General features: G+C 39.0%; 1 protein-coding gene across 50 annotated transcripts in view; it reads left to right on the top strand.

The window, feature by feature from the left end:
- LOC110502408 (uncharacterized) overlaps positions 1–17,811 on the top strand; it is a 57,780-nt gene extending 39,969 nt beyond the window's left edge. For 22 of the 50 annotated variants that reach the window (XM_090216782.1, XM_090216773.1, XM_090216771.1 and 19 more), the window contains 6 exons: positions 769–822; positions 976–1,029; positions 1,336–1,371; positions 4,273–4,359; positions 10,875–10,913; positions 14,154–14,684. In XM_090216782.1, the coding sequence (XP_090072908.1) occupies positions 769–822; positions 976–1,029; positions 1,336–1,371; positions 4,273–4,359; positions 10,875–10,913; positions 14,154–14,183 (300 nt within the window). In that variant the 3' untranslated portion in view covers positions 14,184–14,684. Of the gene's footprint in view, positions 1–768; positions 823–975; positions 1,030–1,335; positions 1,372–4,272; positions 4,360–4,878; positions 4,957–10,874; positions 10,914–11,169; positions 12,513–14,153 lie in introns of those variants that run through there. The other 28 variants (XM_090216787.1, XM_090216781.1, XM_090216770.1 and 25 more) reach the window with 3 other exon arrangements.
- Positions 17,812–17,888: the final 77 nt, after the last annotated feature.

Genomic DNA, 17,888 nt, shown 5'->3' with positions numbered 1-17,888 from the left:
TGCAGTGTAAAGCTTTGAACTGGCGTTGTGATGTCATACCAGGAGAGCATGCTGGGATGCTCATGCTGCATGTTGATATGCATACAGGACAGTATGGCGTAATGGCTCCCCAATGCAATATGCTGTACATACTGTATTATCTGCCTGAGATGCAAGGTCCTCCTGTTGAATCCTGACTTCCACACACAGAGAGAGAGAGAGAGCTGCAGCTGAACTCAATGTTTTTCTCCTTTTTTGTTACTGTTTATTCTTTAGCTCAACAAGCTTGGTGTAACATGCACAGTGGGATAACCTAGAGAAGACCACTACCTAATCAATCGGTTATGATTTGATAATGGTCAACCGAAACAGAATTGGATAACTACTCTTTTGGCACTGAAAGACATGCTCCGGTACTTTAGCGACAAAGAACGTTTTTTTATTATTTAAACCCCCTGCTTTGGGCCTGGATGTGTCAATGTGTCATTCGTACATGCGTAATCTATGAGCAGAATTACGGTCTCACCTCAATTAGTCGCGAAATGCCTAGTTTGAAAGCAACCCTGTGCCAGCCCCCTAGCAATTTTCAGGGACCACTTTTGGATCGTGAGTGCTACTTTTAGAACTACTGGCTAAAAAGTATACAAAAGGTACTGGAGAATCTCTTTAAGTGCTCTGGAAGCTTGTTGAGCGATTGATGATGGAAATGAAGTAATCCATTTTTATTTTGATGTCCTCCCATTGTCATGTCTGCGTCCACTGAGGGTCTGTCTTGTCATTACCTTACAGGGTTTAATAGGACCAGTTGGTGTGGCAGGGCCTGCAGGACCAAAGGGGGAGAGAGTGAGTACTCACATCACTGATCATCATCACACACCGACACATGTACGTACACACACACGCATACACACACAAAAGTAGCACACACACCACATAAGAGATTTCAGTCAAAACCGCTTATTTATCTATTTGAGATGAGTGTTGTTGTTCTTTCAGGGTTTCATGGGAGATTCAGGAGTCCCAGGACCAATTGGTCCTCAAGGCATCCCTGTAAGTAGTTCCCGAAGTATCAAGAACATCAAATAAATACACTATTGCATTTCCAGCATTTCATTTATCAAGTGAACAATATCTTGACTATCTGAAAGACAATCAGTGGCTAAATGTTGAATGAGCCATCTTGAACATCATATAATACTTCTTTCAAGTGACAGAGGAAAACATGAATCTTCTCTTAAATCAAGTCTTAAGGGAATGAGTGGATCAAATTGATTGACAGCACAAAGCTATACCTCACAGTACCATCTCTGATTGCTTGCACAGGAACTCATAATGTGTTTCATTTCCCCTCCTCAGGGTTTTGTAGGACCACAAGGATTCAAAGGGAACCGGGTAAGACAATGATGTGTCTTCCGGAGCAAAATATTATTGTTCAAACAACAGGACGAAAACATGTTCTGTGCTTAATGAAGTACATTTAGTGCTTCTGATAAACGATGGTATTTAACATGGCTGCTGATCCTCCATGCTCCTACTCGACGCTAGATATTATTCTCCCACATATTCCTCATTGAAAAGCAGTACTCATTTTTCATTTGTCTTTTTGGGTTGTTCAAGAGCCGTAATAGTTGTTAAATTGCAAGCCCATTGGAATGTCAAGCTTAAAAGCATGGTGGGCCGATATTAGGTGATATGAGCAGGACCATGGTACTGTAGGCCTGTATTAGGTGATATGAGCAGGATCATGGTAGGCCTATATTAGGTGATATGAGCAGGACCATGGTAGGCCTATATTAGGTGATATGAGCAGGACCATGGTAGGCTTTTATTAGGTGATATGAGCAGGACCATGGTACTGTAGGCCTGTATTAGGTGATATGAGCAGGACCATGGTAGGCTTGTATTAGGTGATATGAGCAGGACCATGGTGGATTTAAAGGCTCTCTTAATTAGGCAAATCTGAATCAAAATGTTAATGTGAATATCAATAGCCTCATCTTTTGAATATCCCATTACTACAGAGGAAAAAAGAGATGTGCTCTTTGATAGTATGTGTGAGTTTATGTGATTCATATAGTGAAAGTGACCTTCAATGGTCTTTTAAGTGATGTTTGAAGAAATTATATTCATATGTCCTTTACCTTTGCAGTGGCCTTTTTTACCTCAGAGTTCAATGAATCTTGTTCAAATATGCAAATATGACTGAGGTAGTATAAATTAAGTCAGAGATCAAAAGAGATTGAAGATGTTCAACCTTGATAATGAGATGACTGGAACATGTGAACGGACACATCAAAGAACTTACAAAATGATATTCTATTTACTCTGAAGACCAGTCAAAACGTTGTCTTATAAATTGTCCTTGGTTTACCTTGTGCCGTCATATCTGAATATTCTGTTCTTACTTCAAGTAATAACAGAATGCTATACCCTCATTTTGTAAAATAGCCACTGCAAAATAAAATAAGAGTATGCACTTTAATTATACCAATGTATTAAATCATATTTTACCCATGCCCCCCACCTTTTCCCTTGGAGAATGTTTGTTTCCTTCCTATTAACATCTGATTTCATATTCTGACTCTCTACTTAAAAGTCACAACATGTCATTGACCCTCCCAGCACTTCTAACTGGGCTCTTGACAGCAGGAAATATATGACATTGACTCTAATGTGTACTTCCTATTTGTGGAACCATTTTTTTTACTACTTTGGGGTGTAAAAGAAAGGATAAGAGATTGATATGATGAGGTATTTTGTTAAACCAGTTGGAGGTGCTGTGGCCGGCTGTGGGATCCTGGTGCTGTTTTTACTTTTGTCCTGTTTTCCTTTGTTTCCGCAGGTCTTCCTATCCCCTTTTCCTCCCCTCCACCCTGCTCTGTTTCCCGCGGCTCTTTTTGCCGGGTCGTGTTGTCCTCTCTCTCCCTCTCACACACCCTGGCAACCTGCTCCTCCTGCATTCTAATGCCGTAATCTCGGGTTAATCTTCCTCCTTCTCCACTTCCTCATCCACCTCTTCCTCATCCTCCTCCTTTTCTCACCATTTACCTTCCCTGCAAGCCTGTAATCTCCTCTCCCTTGGCTGGCAAGTAATGTTCCCACAATGTTGCCGCAACGTTAGCCAATGTTGATGGTTTTCAGGCAACATTGAGGCAAAGTTGTGAGAGGGCTTACATGTTTGCCAGGGTTTATTTTTCTTCCAATTCCAATTCCTTCTTGATAACCTCGTCCAACCCCTAATCCAACCCGTTCAAACGCCTTGATCTTGGTGAGCGGATGTTTGAATGACAATGTGGTCAGGTTTTATACGTTTTCATCACTATATAGAATAGTTTGTTTTGGTTGGAAATATTTGATCTGCTCCCAGTAGAGAACTAGGTTAATGAAATTAGAATGTATTGTAAACCATACAGTTATACCTGTAAATATAACTGTAACTTCAGCAGTAAATGAATAAAATTTCTTGAAAGAAAAATATTAGCTTTTGAATACTCTAAGTGGCTTGTTTACTTGTAGCCAGCCCAGCCACCTTCAGTGAACACAAACAACAGCGTCTTTCCGTTTCATAATTTGGTTCTCATTTTTGGGGAATGGAAACAGTATTTTGGGGAATTGGGATGATAAGGGAAAATAGTAGAGTGATACTATTTCTGGTATTTCTATGCCATATTTTGCACGGTGCTGGCTTTATAGTTGGGCAACTGGACATAATCAATGGTGTCTTTACTCAAAGGAGGTTTGTGGTCATGTTCTTTGTCAGGTCTAGAGTACAGTATGTGCAGTGAAACATGATGATCAGTCACTCGCAGTACAATGCACCGCAGAGAGCCAGCTTTCTAAATGTGATATATGGCAATTAAGATATTGTTATGGTGCTATGTGGGTCATCAAGTCTATGTTGTTGTGTTAGGGATAGTGATACCCTCGTAATAATCTATACAGTGGTAGTTGATGAACCAATAAGGTGTTTCCATTCCTGCAACAACCTCCTGTGAAGGTCACATTAGGCACTTAAGGAACCCGCTCACCAATAGCATCGGCCTGTATCCCTACTGCCTAACTCCCTCCACTTATTTTCCCCATCACAAAATTCTGAAACTTCAGTACTCTCCTTCGTAAGCCCAAAAAAGCACATCAATCTTTTAAATACCTGTAAAATGTCTAAATTGCTTAGGTAAGAATTCAAGCTTCATGATTGTGCTTTTAAAAAAAACACACATATTTGCTTACTGTGTGGATGAGCCAGCCAGGGGGAACTAAAGCCTGTCTCTTTTAATGCAATGTTGTTTTCAGGGAGAGAGGGGCAAGAAAGGCAACAGGGGAACTAAAGGGGATAAGGGAGACCAAGGAGCACCCGGATTAGATGCCCCCTGTCCGTTGGTATGTCCTGCGTTCTATGTGCAGCCAGGAGGCAAAAGGAAGGAGCGACCCTCAGAATGCCATATAACTTGCAGTGACAATCAGTAGTCTCTGAATTCTGATTCGGACTTCCTTTTGCCTCTGATGATAATCGACTCTAATAGACCCTGAAGTGGTTTTGGTCCAAACGTCCTCTACAGTGTTAAGTCCAGCGACACAAACTACAGCAGTGATGATCATTTGGTATTCAGTGAATGCCTGGATGATTATTAGTTCTGAATAATTACCCCAGGACCAGGGACCATAAACTATCAGAGGGGGTTTTCTTTTCAGGGGTAAGACTAACAGGAACATGGCCCATTCTCTCCATTGAGTCTGTTCCTGTCAGTCTCAGGCCGCTTGCATGTTTAAGTGTGTCTGTCGTTACAGGATTCGGTCTGTTCATGGAGCGGCAGCAGGTAATCTCATTGGCCTGCAGGGGGCACTGCTCCTAAAGGAGGGGCAATGTGCAAATGTTTACAAAGTTGATTTCACAAACAGGGTTTCCGAGGCTTTAAAGGAGAAAAGGGCGAACCGGGCCTACCTGGCCTGGATGGGCTGGATGCCCCTTGTCCTGTGGTATGCTTCCTCTCTTCCTTTCCTATCCATCACTTTGGCTTCCCTAACCACCCATAACAATTCCCTTCACTCTCTTATTCGCTTTGCTGTAGGTATGAGTAAAAGCCAATATAACAGGGCTGTGTGAAAATGACATTGAGCTAACCCATTAGTACCGTTAGTTATGTAACAGGTTATTACCCCGAAAAAGCAACGCCTTTATTAACCAAGTAGGCATGCGCACACTTCAAGTTCTTGATTAAGATGTAGCTATTTACTACAAATACTGCTTAGAACACTTGTTTAGATGAACTGTGCATCATGATTTTTCACTTTTACTAACATTAGTAATTGATTTGCTGAGAATGCTGTTATTTTGTCTTGCAAGGGCAGCAGAACACCTACACTAATTAGTGGTGTGTTACAGAATCTATTTTCTTGATCACAACCCGTGATCCATTCAGTGACTTTTGTTTGAAAATGTCAAATACTCTTAATAGTTAATGGCTTTACTTTTCGTTATTTGTATCCCTGTCCCACTTGCATGGCACCCTTTTCCCACCTTGTCCCTTACCTTTTTGGCCAACAGAACTGTATTGGGAAAGATTATCTTGGAAAAACCAGCGCCTCCTCATTGATTTTCATTGAACCCTGTTTTGTGTATTGAAAAGGAGAAGGGGAATGGAAGGTTTGATTAATTCATAAAAGTTGCCAGATGAAAGAAAATAACTGCCCAGTGGCTGGGCTTAAACCCTATTTCTAAATAAAAGTTTGAATGAGGCCTCCTGAGTGGCACAGAGCCATAGGCATCACTACAGACCTGGGTTCGATCCCAGGCTGTGTCACGACCGGGAGACTCATGACACACAATTGGCCCAGGGTAGTCTGGGTTAAGGGGAGGGTTTGGCCGGCTGGGATGTTCTTGTCCCATCGCGCTCTAGCGACTCCTTGTGGCGGGCCAGGCGCATGCACACTGACTCCGGTCGCCAGTTGTACGGTGTTTCCTCCGACACATTGGCTTCTGGGTTAAGCGAGCAGTGTGTCAAGAAGCAGTGCGGCTTGGCGGGTCGTGTTTCGGAGGATAAATGGCTCTCGACCATCACCTCTCCCGAGTCCGTACGGGAGTTGCAGCGATGGGACAAGACTGTAACTACCAATTGGATATAACGAAAAAAGGGAAAAAAGTACGGTTTGAAGGAATTTATACTATTAAGTATTTTCACACATACACATCTACTACTGCGCCTGAGCAATGGAGCCAATGGAGCTGCTGTATCCCCACTTTCTGGTAACTAAGTCTGGGCGCAAAATTATCATAATCCAATGGGTAATTTCTTATTTTCAATGATTAACAATGTTTTGAGCTAGTATGTATTAAAATAGATGTGTCCATTTGAAATATGCTTTAATAATGAAGCGATTGTGTCGATTGCACCCTGTCGCCTCAAGATGAATTGTTTTGACCACCCTAAAGTTTCGCTTCGCTCCCGTGCGCCACTGTTTTAGTTCAGTGCAGTTAGAAAGCACTAATTGCACCTCTGGTGTATAAAATGAAAAGGCACCTGCAAAACATATAGTTTATCTATTTTGTTTTGCTGTTGTTACATTTGTATCGTTGTGTCATATCCGATGGTGTTGGTCCAATGGTGTTGTTACATATCATTTGAGCGGCATGTATCATTTCACTTTGCCTGAACACGGCCCGGGCATGTCTTGGCCCGGGAATGTCTTGGCTTGGCTGTATCGCAGCCTCTAATTCTGAGTAGCCTTCCATCAGCGTATGAAAGGTTGCACCTTTGCAGGTAGCTTGTGGGCTGTCAATAAGAAGCTCGCAATTGAGGAATAATCAGTAGGCCTAATATTACATGATTAAATCTGTGAAATCATTTCACCCCCCAAGCTGTTTACAGGCATTCAACACCCTTCTGCATTTTGCCATCTATTTTCCCAACATCAATCAGTTAAAATACATTGTTCAAATGTTTTCCTTCAGTTACAAAAGTAACAGTCCTGGGTGAGCCCCATATGCAAGCGCACCATTGTGGTTTTGCAATTGCAATGTAGTCAAGCTGTGTAGGCTACATACAGTGCCTTTGGAAAGTATTCAGACCCCTTCACTTTTTCCAAATTTTGTTACATTTACATTTAATCTGAAATGGATTAAATAAATACAAATCCTCATCAACAACTACACACAATACCCCATAATGGCAAAGCGAAAACCTGTTTTAGAAATGTTCTAAATGTGTTAAAAATAAAAAAAAACATAAATACCTTATTTCCATAAGTATTCAGACCCTTTGCAATGAGACATCCTTGAGATCTTTCTACAACTTGATTGGAGTCCACCTGTGGTAAATTCAATTGATTGGACATGATTTGGAAAGGCACACACCTGTCTATATAATGTCCCAAAGTTTACAGTGCATGTCAAAAAACAACTTTATGGTAGACGGAAGCCACTCCTCATTAAAAGCATCACGTCTGGAGAAAACCTGGTACCATCCCTAAGGTGAAGCATGGTTGTGGCAGCATCCTGCTGTGGGGATGTTTTTCCGCGGCAGGGACTGGGAGACTAGTCAGGATCGAGGGAAAAATGAACAGAGTTCCTTGATGAAAACCTGCTCTCAGGACCTCAGCCTGTGGAGAAGGTTCACCTTCCAACAGGACAACGATCTTAGCACAAAGCCAAGACAACGCATAAGTGGCATCTGGACAAGTCTCTGTATGACCTTGAGTGGCCCAGCCAGAGCCTGGACTTGAACCCGATCGAACATCTCTGGAGAGACCTGAAAATATCTGTGCAGAGCTTGAGGGGATCTTGAGAGAATCATGGGAGAAACTCCCTAAATACAGGTGTGCCAACCTTGTAGCGTCATACCCAAGACATCTCGAGGCTGTAATCATTGCCAAAGGTGTTTCAACAAACTACTGAGTAAAGGGTCTGAATACTTATGTAAATGTGATATTTATTTTTTTTGCAAAAAATTACAATCCTGTTTTTGCTTTGTCATGATGGGGTATAGTGTGTAGATTGATAAGGGAAAATGTTTTAAATAAATTTTAGAATAAGGCTGCAACGTAACAAAATGTGGAAAAAGTGAAGTGGTCTGAATACTTTCCGAATGCACTGTACAGTATGTGCCCATGCGCCACAAAGCACAGGATCATTTGTATCTGGATAAGACAAACAGCTCTGCTTGGTAAGTAGAATTGACAAAATAAGCCATTTCTACCCTATTTCCATCAAATATGTTTCTGAGACAAGTTCATTTTAAACATTTTCATGGTGACAATGCTTCAAAAAACAGTGCCAAAAAAAGCCCTTGGAGTAAAAGCGGAACAGTCAAATAATGTGCTCGCTGAGAATACACTTTTGTTATTCCTCATACTTTTCATGATTATTCTGTTTCTTTACTTTTTGTTGTCAAATACACTGCTCAAAAAAATAAAGGGAACATCAAAATAGCACATCCTAGATCTGAATGAATGAAATATTCTTATTAAATACTTTTTTCTTTACATAGTTGAATGTGCTGACAACAAAATCACACAAAAATGATCAATGGAAATCAAATTTATCAACCCATGGAGGTCTGGATTTGGAGTCACACTCAAAATTAAAGTGGAAAACCACACTACAGGCTGATCCAATTTGGATGTAATGTCGGGCCAGTCCATATCATCAAGGCCTTCCTCTTGCAGGAACTGCTGACACACTCCAGCCACATGAGGTCTAGCATTGTCTTGCATTAGGAGGAACCCAGGGCCAACCGCACCAGCATATGGTCTCACAAGGGGTCTGAGGATCTCATCTCAGTACCTAATGGCAGTCAGGCTACCTCTGGCGAGCATATGGAGGGCTGTGCGGCCCCCCAAAGAAATGCCACCCCACACCATGACTGACCCACCGCCAAAACGGTCATGCTGGAGGATGTGGCAGGCAGCAGAACGTTCTCCACGGCGTCTCCAGACTCTGTCACGTCTGTCACATGTGCTCAGTGTGAACCTGCTTTCATTTGTGAAGAGCACAGGGCGGCAGTGGCAAATGCCAAACGTCCTGCACGGTGTTGGGCTGTAAGCACAACCCCCACCTGTGGATGTCGGGCCCTCATACCACCCTCATAGAGTCTGTTTCTGACCGTTTGAGCAGACACATGCACATTTGTGGCCTGCTGGAGGTCTTTTTGCAGGGCTCTGGCAGTGCTCCTCCTGCTCCTCCTTGCACAAAGGCGGAAGTAGCGGTCCTGCTGCTGGGTTGTTGCCCTCCTACGGCCTCCTCCACGTCTCCTGATGTACTGGCCTGTCTCCTGGTAGCGCCTCCATGCTCTGGACACTACGCTGACAGACACAGCAAACCTTCTTGCCACAGATTGTCAATCAGTGTTGCTTTCTAAGTGGACAGTTTGATTTCACAGAAGTGTGATTGACTTGGAGTTACATTGTGTTGTTTAAGTGTTCCCTTTATTTTTTTGAGCAGTGTATATAGCCTACTCACTGTGGTTGTTGTTCAAAATGACAATTTTTGAATAATTGCGAAATAGTAGCCTATACCTGTTACTGCAGGCTACATATTTGTTCAAATGTAAAACCTTTTCATTCTCTCATCATTTAAAAAGGAAATATTCTACAGGTAGGCTACAGTAGAATGATTTGTGTGGTTATACGAAACAAAACACAATTACGTTGTGTATGCTGTGCTGTTCTTTGTTTCTATTTATCAAATTAGGCCTACACAATAAGAAAATATGCAGGCAGTATATGAGTAGCTCCCCCCAAAAAATATTTTTGATTAAGTTGTTTTTATGAAATACATTTTTGAAGACCCCTGCTCTTGCCCAAACTGTTCGGATATGATCAATATTATCGGAGCTACATTTGATTATTTCTGTTGCAGATTCGGGGCCGCTATTTATGGATATATAGAGTTGCCAAAGAAATTCTAATTTGATCCTGATAATGGTAAATGAATAATACATTGGCAATTTTATTTTTATGTGAACATAATCAGTGATCACATTTAAATGCAAAACTCCAGGTGGAATTTTTACGTTGACATTTCTTCTTCAATGCCCTTCCAGATAACACTGCCATATTGAGAAAAAATTGAATTTAAAGATAAACCAAAGTAATTTGTAATTGTACTACATTATTGTGATCACATTATTTGTGACAAAAAGAAGACGAAAACTCAATGTGCAATTAAACAATGCTTTTTATTAACCTACCAAGTGCAAAATTATAATTCAAATCCTTATTAGGCTAAACAATATTATTCCTCCCAATTTATTTATTTTTTCGTCATTGTCATGTGTTATCCTGGCCACATTCTTAACAGTGTGTCCTGTCAGTCGATAACTGTAGGTGGGATTGTCAAGGGAGGAGCATGATATTTGTGAGTCACAGAGTTGGTAGTGTTTCAGATCTGTCAATCAATCAATCAGTGGGATTTTCAGGGAAGGTAGTAGATTAGTAAACAAGTAATTAAAAAACTTTTTCAATATAATTTATTGTGACAAAACCTAAGAAAAGTGTTCTATTCATAAATATGGATTCCCCCAGTTAAGAAACAGCGTTGCAGGAAAATTATTTTAATATTATAAAAGCTATGACATTTTCACTCTCCCACTTTCAGAAAAAGTCAGTTGCCCATGTGTACCACTAGTTGTTTGGCTGGTTGTTGCTGCTTTTTTAACACAATATGCATAGTACATTGCATAAATATTATACACATATAAACACACAATAGTATTATCCTGACCAAAGCATTTTTATTCAACAGCAAATTGCGTTGTGTTATACTGTACATTAAGTCACATTCTACAGTTTTAGCAGTGTGGGTAACACATTACCTGGAGTTTATATCTGTGTTAGAACAACTTAATGTAAAGTGTTACCTCAGAGTGTATCTTTATGACTTGCTCCCTCTCTTTCCTTAGGGGGATGACGGCCTACCAGTATCAGGGTGTTGGAATAAAGTAAGTGAAAGAGCGTCGGTTTCCTGCTGTGAACGTACGTTATCTGCATCTTGAGGTGATCAAGTGCTTGGCAGTTCTGCTTTTTTTAAATGATCCCCATGCTAGTATAATCACCAACATCATCTATCATTTCTTCGTTTAAACTGTAAAAAAAAAAAAAGGGTTTGTTATGAATTGTATTCATGTTCGTTATGTCCTCAATGAACATTGCATGGAACTAATGTGTGGTTTGTTGCCTCTTGTTTTCTCCTTGCAGTGACGATAACTTCGAGGTGGCACGTGTGATTGTACATAGAATATTTATTTTTGTACTTTGTATGTGCTTTCTTATACTGATGGAAGAAAAAGAAAATCATAACAATATGCCAGGAGTTTTGTACAGATTGTTTATTTTTATTACTTGTAATAATGTTTATGTATTGGATTTTATTTTATAGCTATGCATTATGTCAACATGTTTGAATAAGGAAGAATTGCAATGTGGCTACATACAGCATGATATTTGTGCATAATGTGAATGGATATTGCCTATTAACTTATTGTATCATGTGATTTTGTTTTGTTGTGACCACGCTGCACTGAATTGTGGGGCTGGAAAGATGAAGTGTTGGCTTATTGAAACATCTTAGTTGAACCCTCTTTGTAGAGATCATGACTATGAAAATGAAAGGCACCGCAAATAATTCCTGTCTAAATATGTACACAACTCAAGTCACGGTGACAGACAGCACTGTATTTAGTCTGCACTGTACAGTATCGCCATTTAAATCACTAGCACACAGATACCCATGGATCTCATCCGATTTGAACCATTTAGGATTTCTGATATCATAAACGCATAAAGTATCCTGAATACCCAGCAAACATTTTGTCCCTTTCTCTGAAAGGGGATCTCATGAAGGTGGTTTCAACTAAGATTGCCAGACCATTTCAAGCTTTAATTGTTTCCACTATGGCAAAACTGACATTTTTAAATAGAAAACAAATACTTAGCATTTGCTGCTTTTTCACTGGCTGAGTAGTTATACAGCCAGAGTGACCAACCATTCTAAGCTATAGCTTCACATATAACCTGACCTCAATTTGTCCAAGTTATCTGTAAATATTTTTTGCGGACCAAATCTAAGGGGCCACCCCCTGCTTTTTCACTATCAGGCTCTCTTTAACCATAGGTGTTTGCCTTTTTGTTAGAACGTTATCAAATTGAGACCAACCCATGTTACAGGCTTTCTCTTGGATGACTGAAATATTGCTGCTCACCTTTAAGGCATGCTGCTGCAACCAGCCACATAGCCTCTACGGCCAGTGTACCTCATCCATTTATTTATATGAAGAAAGCCATTAACGGACAATAAATAGATATTTTTTGTTAAGAAGAAACAGACTTGTTATTTACATAGGATGTAGTAGTCTATGTCGCCCTCGCTAACTGTGTTTATGAATCAGTATTGAAGAAATGGATGAAGGGGACTGGAGTAGAGTTGCTGCTCATTGTAAAAAAGCTCTGTGTTCTGCTCTGCCTGGAAATGTATAGCTAGATTAAGAGATTGTCAGATTACCACCCTCAATAAAGTCTTCATCAGGTTCTTATACCTCATACTAGCATGTGCCTTGTCCCCCTGCCTTGCCCTCCTTTGTGTTAGTTTTCAACCCATAGTTCATGGGAAATCATTGAGGATCTGTGTTCAAATGGACATGTGTGTTTATTGACCTAATATGTTCAAAATGACAATTAGAAATAAGCATACCATTTTTACAGTACATACAGTTGTGTGCTTTATAAAATAACAGTCAGGTTCATAATTATTGGCATCCTTGATAAAGATGAGCAAAAAATACTGTATAAAATATATAATACAAATACTGAGCTATATTCTACGCTCCAAAAATTGGGAAATTATATTATTTTATACTAATACAATTGCTCAGAGAAATATATCATAAATGTAATAGTGGTCAAAAACAGATAGGGGTCAAAATGATTGGCACCCCTGTTGTCAATACTCTAGCACCCTCCCCTTGTGAGTATAACAGCACTGAGCCTTTTTCTCAAATGTTTTATGTGATTTGAACACATTTGGAGGTATCTGAGACCATTCCTGCATACAGAATCTTTCCAGACCCTTTGTATCCTTTGTCTGCTCTTATGGACTGCACTCTTAAATAATGTATTGTTTCATTTTGCAGTCACTTTTATTGTGAATAAGAATAGAATATGTTTCTGAACAGTTCTACATTTGTGTGGATGCAAGTCTGATGCATGCTACCATGGCATTAATATCACCCCCCCCCCCCAAAAAAAATAAATAAATGCTAACCTCCCCTGTTATCGTAATGGTGAGAGGTTAGCATGTCTTGGGGGTATGATATAAAATGCTAACCTCTCACCATTACAATAACAGGGGAGGTTAGCATTTTATATCATACCCCCAAGACATGCTAACCTCTCACCATTACAATAACAGGGGAGGTTAGCATTTTATATCATGTCTTGGGGGTTTGATCATTGTGCATCTGTGTCTCTATTTACAATAAGATTGACCCCGAAATGACACAATACATTATTTACCATTAATTTATATTGTGCACAGCATAATCCCTAACATAACCAAAACAAACTGAAAATGCATCCAACAAGTTTGTGTAGTCATTGCATGCTATGAACATGGGACCAAATACTTAATTTTTGACTATATGTTATACACTATATGTGAATTTGTCTAAATACTTATGAGACATTAAGATAGGGGGACTAGATACTGTACACAAAGTGCATTCATTTCGTAACAGTAAAACATGTATGAAAATACCCTCAAATAAAAGGTGACATTCTGTACATACAGTATAAAACATTTCACCTCAAATCCAAAACGCTGGAATATAGAGCCAGATTAAAGGTGTTGGCTTCACTGACCCAATAGGGGAGTGAGTGTACCTCCTTTTGTGTTGCATCACTTTGCATTGAATACCATGCCATCTAGGGATGCCTTTGATATGCAAATGTTCCATTTAACATGAATTGTGGGAAGTGTGCATTTAAGTCTCTTAAATTGCTCTGCTCTGGTTTGTAGTGACCTGAATGTGTGTATGTGCCAAAAAAGCATGGATTGTGCCGTTTGAGGTGGGGTCTTTGAACTGACATACACAGTACACTACAGTACACATGAATGGGGGAAAGGCATATAGATTGGTAGTATGGAAATAGTTATCCATTGACATGACCCTCTTTTTCCTTAAAAGGGTCAAAATCCTTTCCAACTGGCCAAGTAGTAGAGGTTCAAGAGATCTGCTCAGTGACATTTCGCTCAAAGCTACAGAATGGCAACTTGAAGACATTTGGAGATATCTTTGATTTTTGACCCGACCTGTGGTTGCCATTTTACTCAAAGATTTTCCAGCCGACTGAAGACAGAGCCAGTAATGTTGGGGGGCTCCAGTGGCAGCAATGAGCAGACTGACTTCAATAAGACTCAGAAACAAAAAGGATTTCAGTTTCCTTTGCAGTTTTTTGTTGAAGGATTCTCAGGCTAGAAAAGCCGTCAAAGCCACAGAGAGACACAGATGCATTTCTTTGAGATGAATAGGCTTGATTTTCCATCGGTCTTTATTCACTATGTGAAAGTAAGACATGAACCTTGTATAGTGTACACTTCCCTGTGTTTTATTTGACACCAACAACTGTGATTCAAGAATTCAGAGCAGCTCACAGAACATACTGAAATATTCTCTCCCTGTTCATGTGTTTCCAAGACTAACCAAAAAAAAAACAAATGGAAACACTTTCGATGATTCCTGATATCAAACTCACTGCCTTCTCTACTATCCTGGGTGCTGCAGGCGTTTAACAAACTGTTTATGTAGCTATGTTGCCTGACCTGTGCCCAAGGAAGAACGATGGTATACATTATATACGTATACTAAAGACATAGTATATTACATTTATTCACATTCTTGTACTGAGGTGTAATACTCATCATATCAATGCTGAAAGAGTAAGTATTATACAGTAGGAGAGGGTTCACACACTGTATAAAGTGCTCACTCCATGTTGTTATATATATATATATATATATATATATATATATATATATATATATATATATATATATATATATATTACATTGGTGTGACATGGGAGCCTCAAAAAAACGGCATCGATATATATATATTTTTAGCAGTCATACTGTCCGCTTTCAATGAGTATTCTAGAATAACTTGATTCATATTCCTGAGAAATGCCATACTAAATGCAAGACGTCATGCACCATTTCGGGCAGTTAATTTCAACTGGAATAATTTTAACACGTGCATCCTGTCTGTATGAATCAGTTGGGCTTCACGGTTACTGTTTGTTGCCCTTAAATATCGATTTGAACTATAAGAAAGCTTATTTCTATTGTAGGCTAATCTTTATGTAAGATTCTAACCTTGAACAGCTCCTCCAAACAATTTTCTTCTTGAATACTGATGGAAGAAAGAGCCCCTGATTTTTGTTGTCGTGGCTGGATGCACAAGACCAGTTTTGGAGTTATTGGACAGTTGACAACAGACGCTGAGATTATTTTGAATCGAATGAGTTGCTTATTGAGGTAGCCTATGACGTTTTCATCGGAGTTGATCGACAATTTAATGACGTTCTTGGGTGAAAACAACGTCTGAACTCTGAACTGCCGTTATGTCCATCTTGTCAACGACTGTGATATCTTGTGCCTTGTGTGCTTCCCTGTTTCCTAAAATAATCTAATGCACAGAAGCATTCCTTATGTCATATTGACAGCTGCCTTCTACCCTTTCGCACAACTCAATCCAAATGCGCGTAAAATAATTATTTGAATATTCAAAGTGGTGAATACAGAACCGTGCTTAGCTAGAGTCCATATTCATATCCAAATTGTGTATTGCGAACAAGGGGCAGTTATTGTGGTTGTTCTTTCGAGTTCATGAAAGCCACATCAAGTCTGACAACTAGGCTTACTCTGCACTTGTTGTTCATACTTTACACGCAGTTGATTCTGAAAGTATTTAAATTCACATGAACTGCTCCTATAAAACCTCTGTGGAACATGGTCCTTATAAGAGTGGATCAAGTCAAGTGCTGTTACTGTATTAAAGTAACTACTGTAAATGTCACTTAAAGTAAAGTGTTGTCACTGTATTAAAGTAACTACTGTAAATGTCACTTAAAGCAAAGTGTTGTCCACAATTGTTGTGTTTAACAATTGATGAATGTTTCCATTTATTTTGAATGCTCTAAACAAGAAGTTGTCCTCCCAAAGATTAAAATTCGTATTTATTTAGAGGTGCCCGTTTGTGCAATGATACATAATACATGTGTAATTTGGGCGAATTTGATGCTTTTCATTTGATTAATAGATGATTTAGTTCACCTCAAATATTTTTAACAAGAGAGTCCATCGTCCCCAATACAGCCCACAGTCCTTAATTAATTAACCAGAGTAATCCTATGAAGATTGAATATAAATATACTAAGAATCATTCATTATTTTGTAGCAATTCATTCAAAACAGCAGTCACCTTAGTGCATTGACTGTAGGGTCATCTTTGAAAGTTTGTGTGCATTTCATTTCAGCTTTTTCTCACGTATATTTTGCACAATGATGGCAGTACTCTTTAGTTTTACCAGATATTTTCTGGACATTATTATTACATGTATCATTTGTATTATGTTTCTTTTGTATACATTTCCCAATTGGTACAACTTTACTGTGTCTTGATCTTACATTGTGTTAAAATATTAAGTGTACTCGTCATGTAATATGCATATAACTATTTAACACATTATATATGAGAACAAGTGATTCATGAACAACACCCATTAACTGACGATAGGTCATGCGTAATCATTTCTGGAACTGAGCACAAAATTGGTCCTTCGTAAGTATTTTTGTTGCCTACTGCAAAAACTCAAATGAAGTCCTCGATTCATTATTCGTTTTTGTTAATGTCACTTTGCAATTCATTCACTCTCACTTTTTTACATGACGAGTACACGGATTTGTTTTAGGACTCGTGTTGTATCAACTGTAAAGTTATGTGGTTCATCACTGGTTGACATTACCGATATGTTTATGCCAGTCTATGCTCAATGCATTCTGTTTTGTATAAAGTGGATGTATCTCTTCTTGATGCCGTCACCATTCTGAGCTTTTAAATACATTTAGGAGATTCAGGTTTAGAAACCATTTTAGATAGTATTGTATAGCACTGCATAATAGTTAATCTGCTGTTGACATACATGTTGTTTTCTCTTAACTATCTATACTGTATGTGTGCTAGGCAGAAATGAAGATGTATAATATTTTGTGTGACAATCTATCAGTTTCAGTAGCTAACTGAGAACTGATTTGAGGGCATTTATTTCAATGCATTTGATGTAAAAACCATCTGCATGCTGATATTATTGTTTATAAGCACTATTTTACCATTTAATAGCAACAGCGAAATAACTACACACCATATATGGGCATATATTTGATATGCCAATTCTGCACAAGACGAGGAATTCTGTCAGTTAAGTGACCTTTTATAACTTCCTCTGGTGTTACAGACTCTTGAAAATGAATACAATTTGCAATGTTAACATTAAGTTGAGGTTTGGAAAGGTTGTTTCTTGAGATTCAATGTGAGTCATCCGTAAACCTTTGAATTAAATCAATCTAATCCAGAGTTCAGTATGTTTTAATGGCTTCGTTGAGTGTGAGGTAAAGGTGTTTTAACAGTTGTTGTTTTTTTCAGAGAAGGTTTTTACTTTTTACAGATCTTACATTTCAGAGTACGTCACTGGTTGCCAATTGTTATTTCACTGTTCAATACATGTCACATTTTGAGAACATTGTCAATAATTCAAAAAATAAAGAATTGAGTTATCGTTTTTAAATTGTTGTTGCTGGAGGCCTGTTCAATTCAACTTTGTGGAAATAAGGTATAATAATAAATAATAATACGCCTGGCCAT

The sequence above is a fragment of the Oncorhynchus mykiss genome, chromosome 23 (assembly GCF_057628025.1).
Source record: "Oncorhynchus mykiss isolate SJ-2025 chromosome 23, ASM5762802v1, whole genome shotgun sequence".
NCBI classification, from domain to species: Eukaryota; Metazoa; Chordata; class Actinopteri; order Salmoniformes; family Salmonidae; genus Oncorhynchus; species Oncorhynchus mykiss.
The sequence above is the reverse complement of the archived record's forward strand: the minus strand, read 5'-3'. Positions and strand labels throughout refer to the sequence as shown.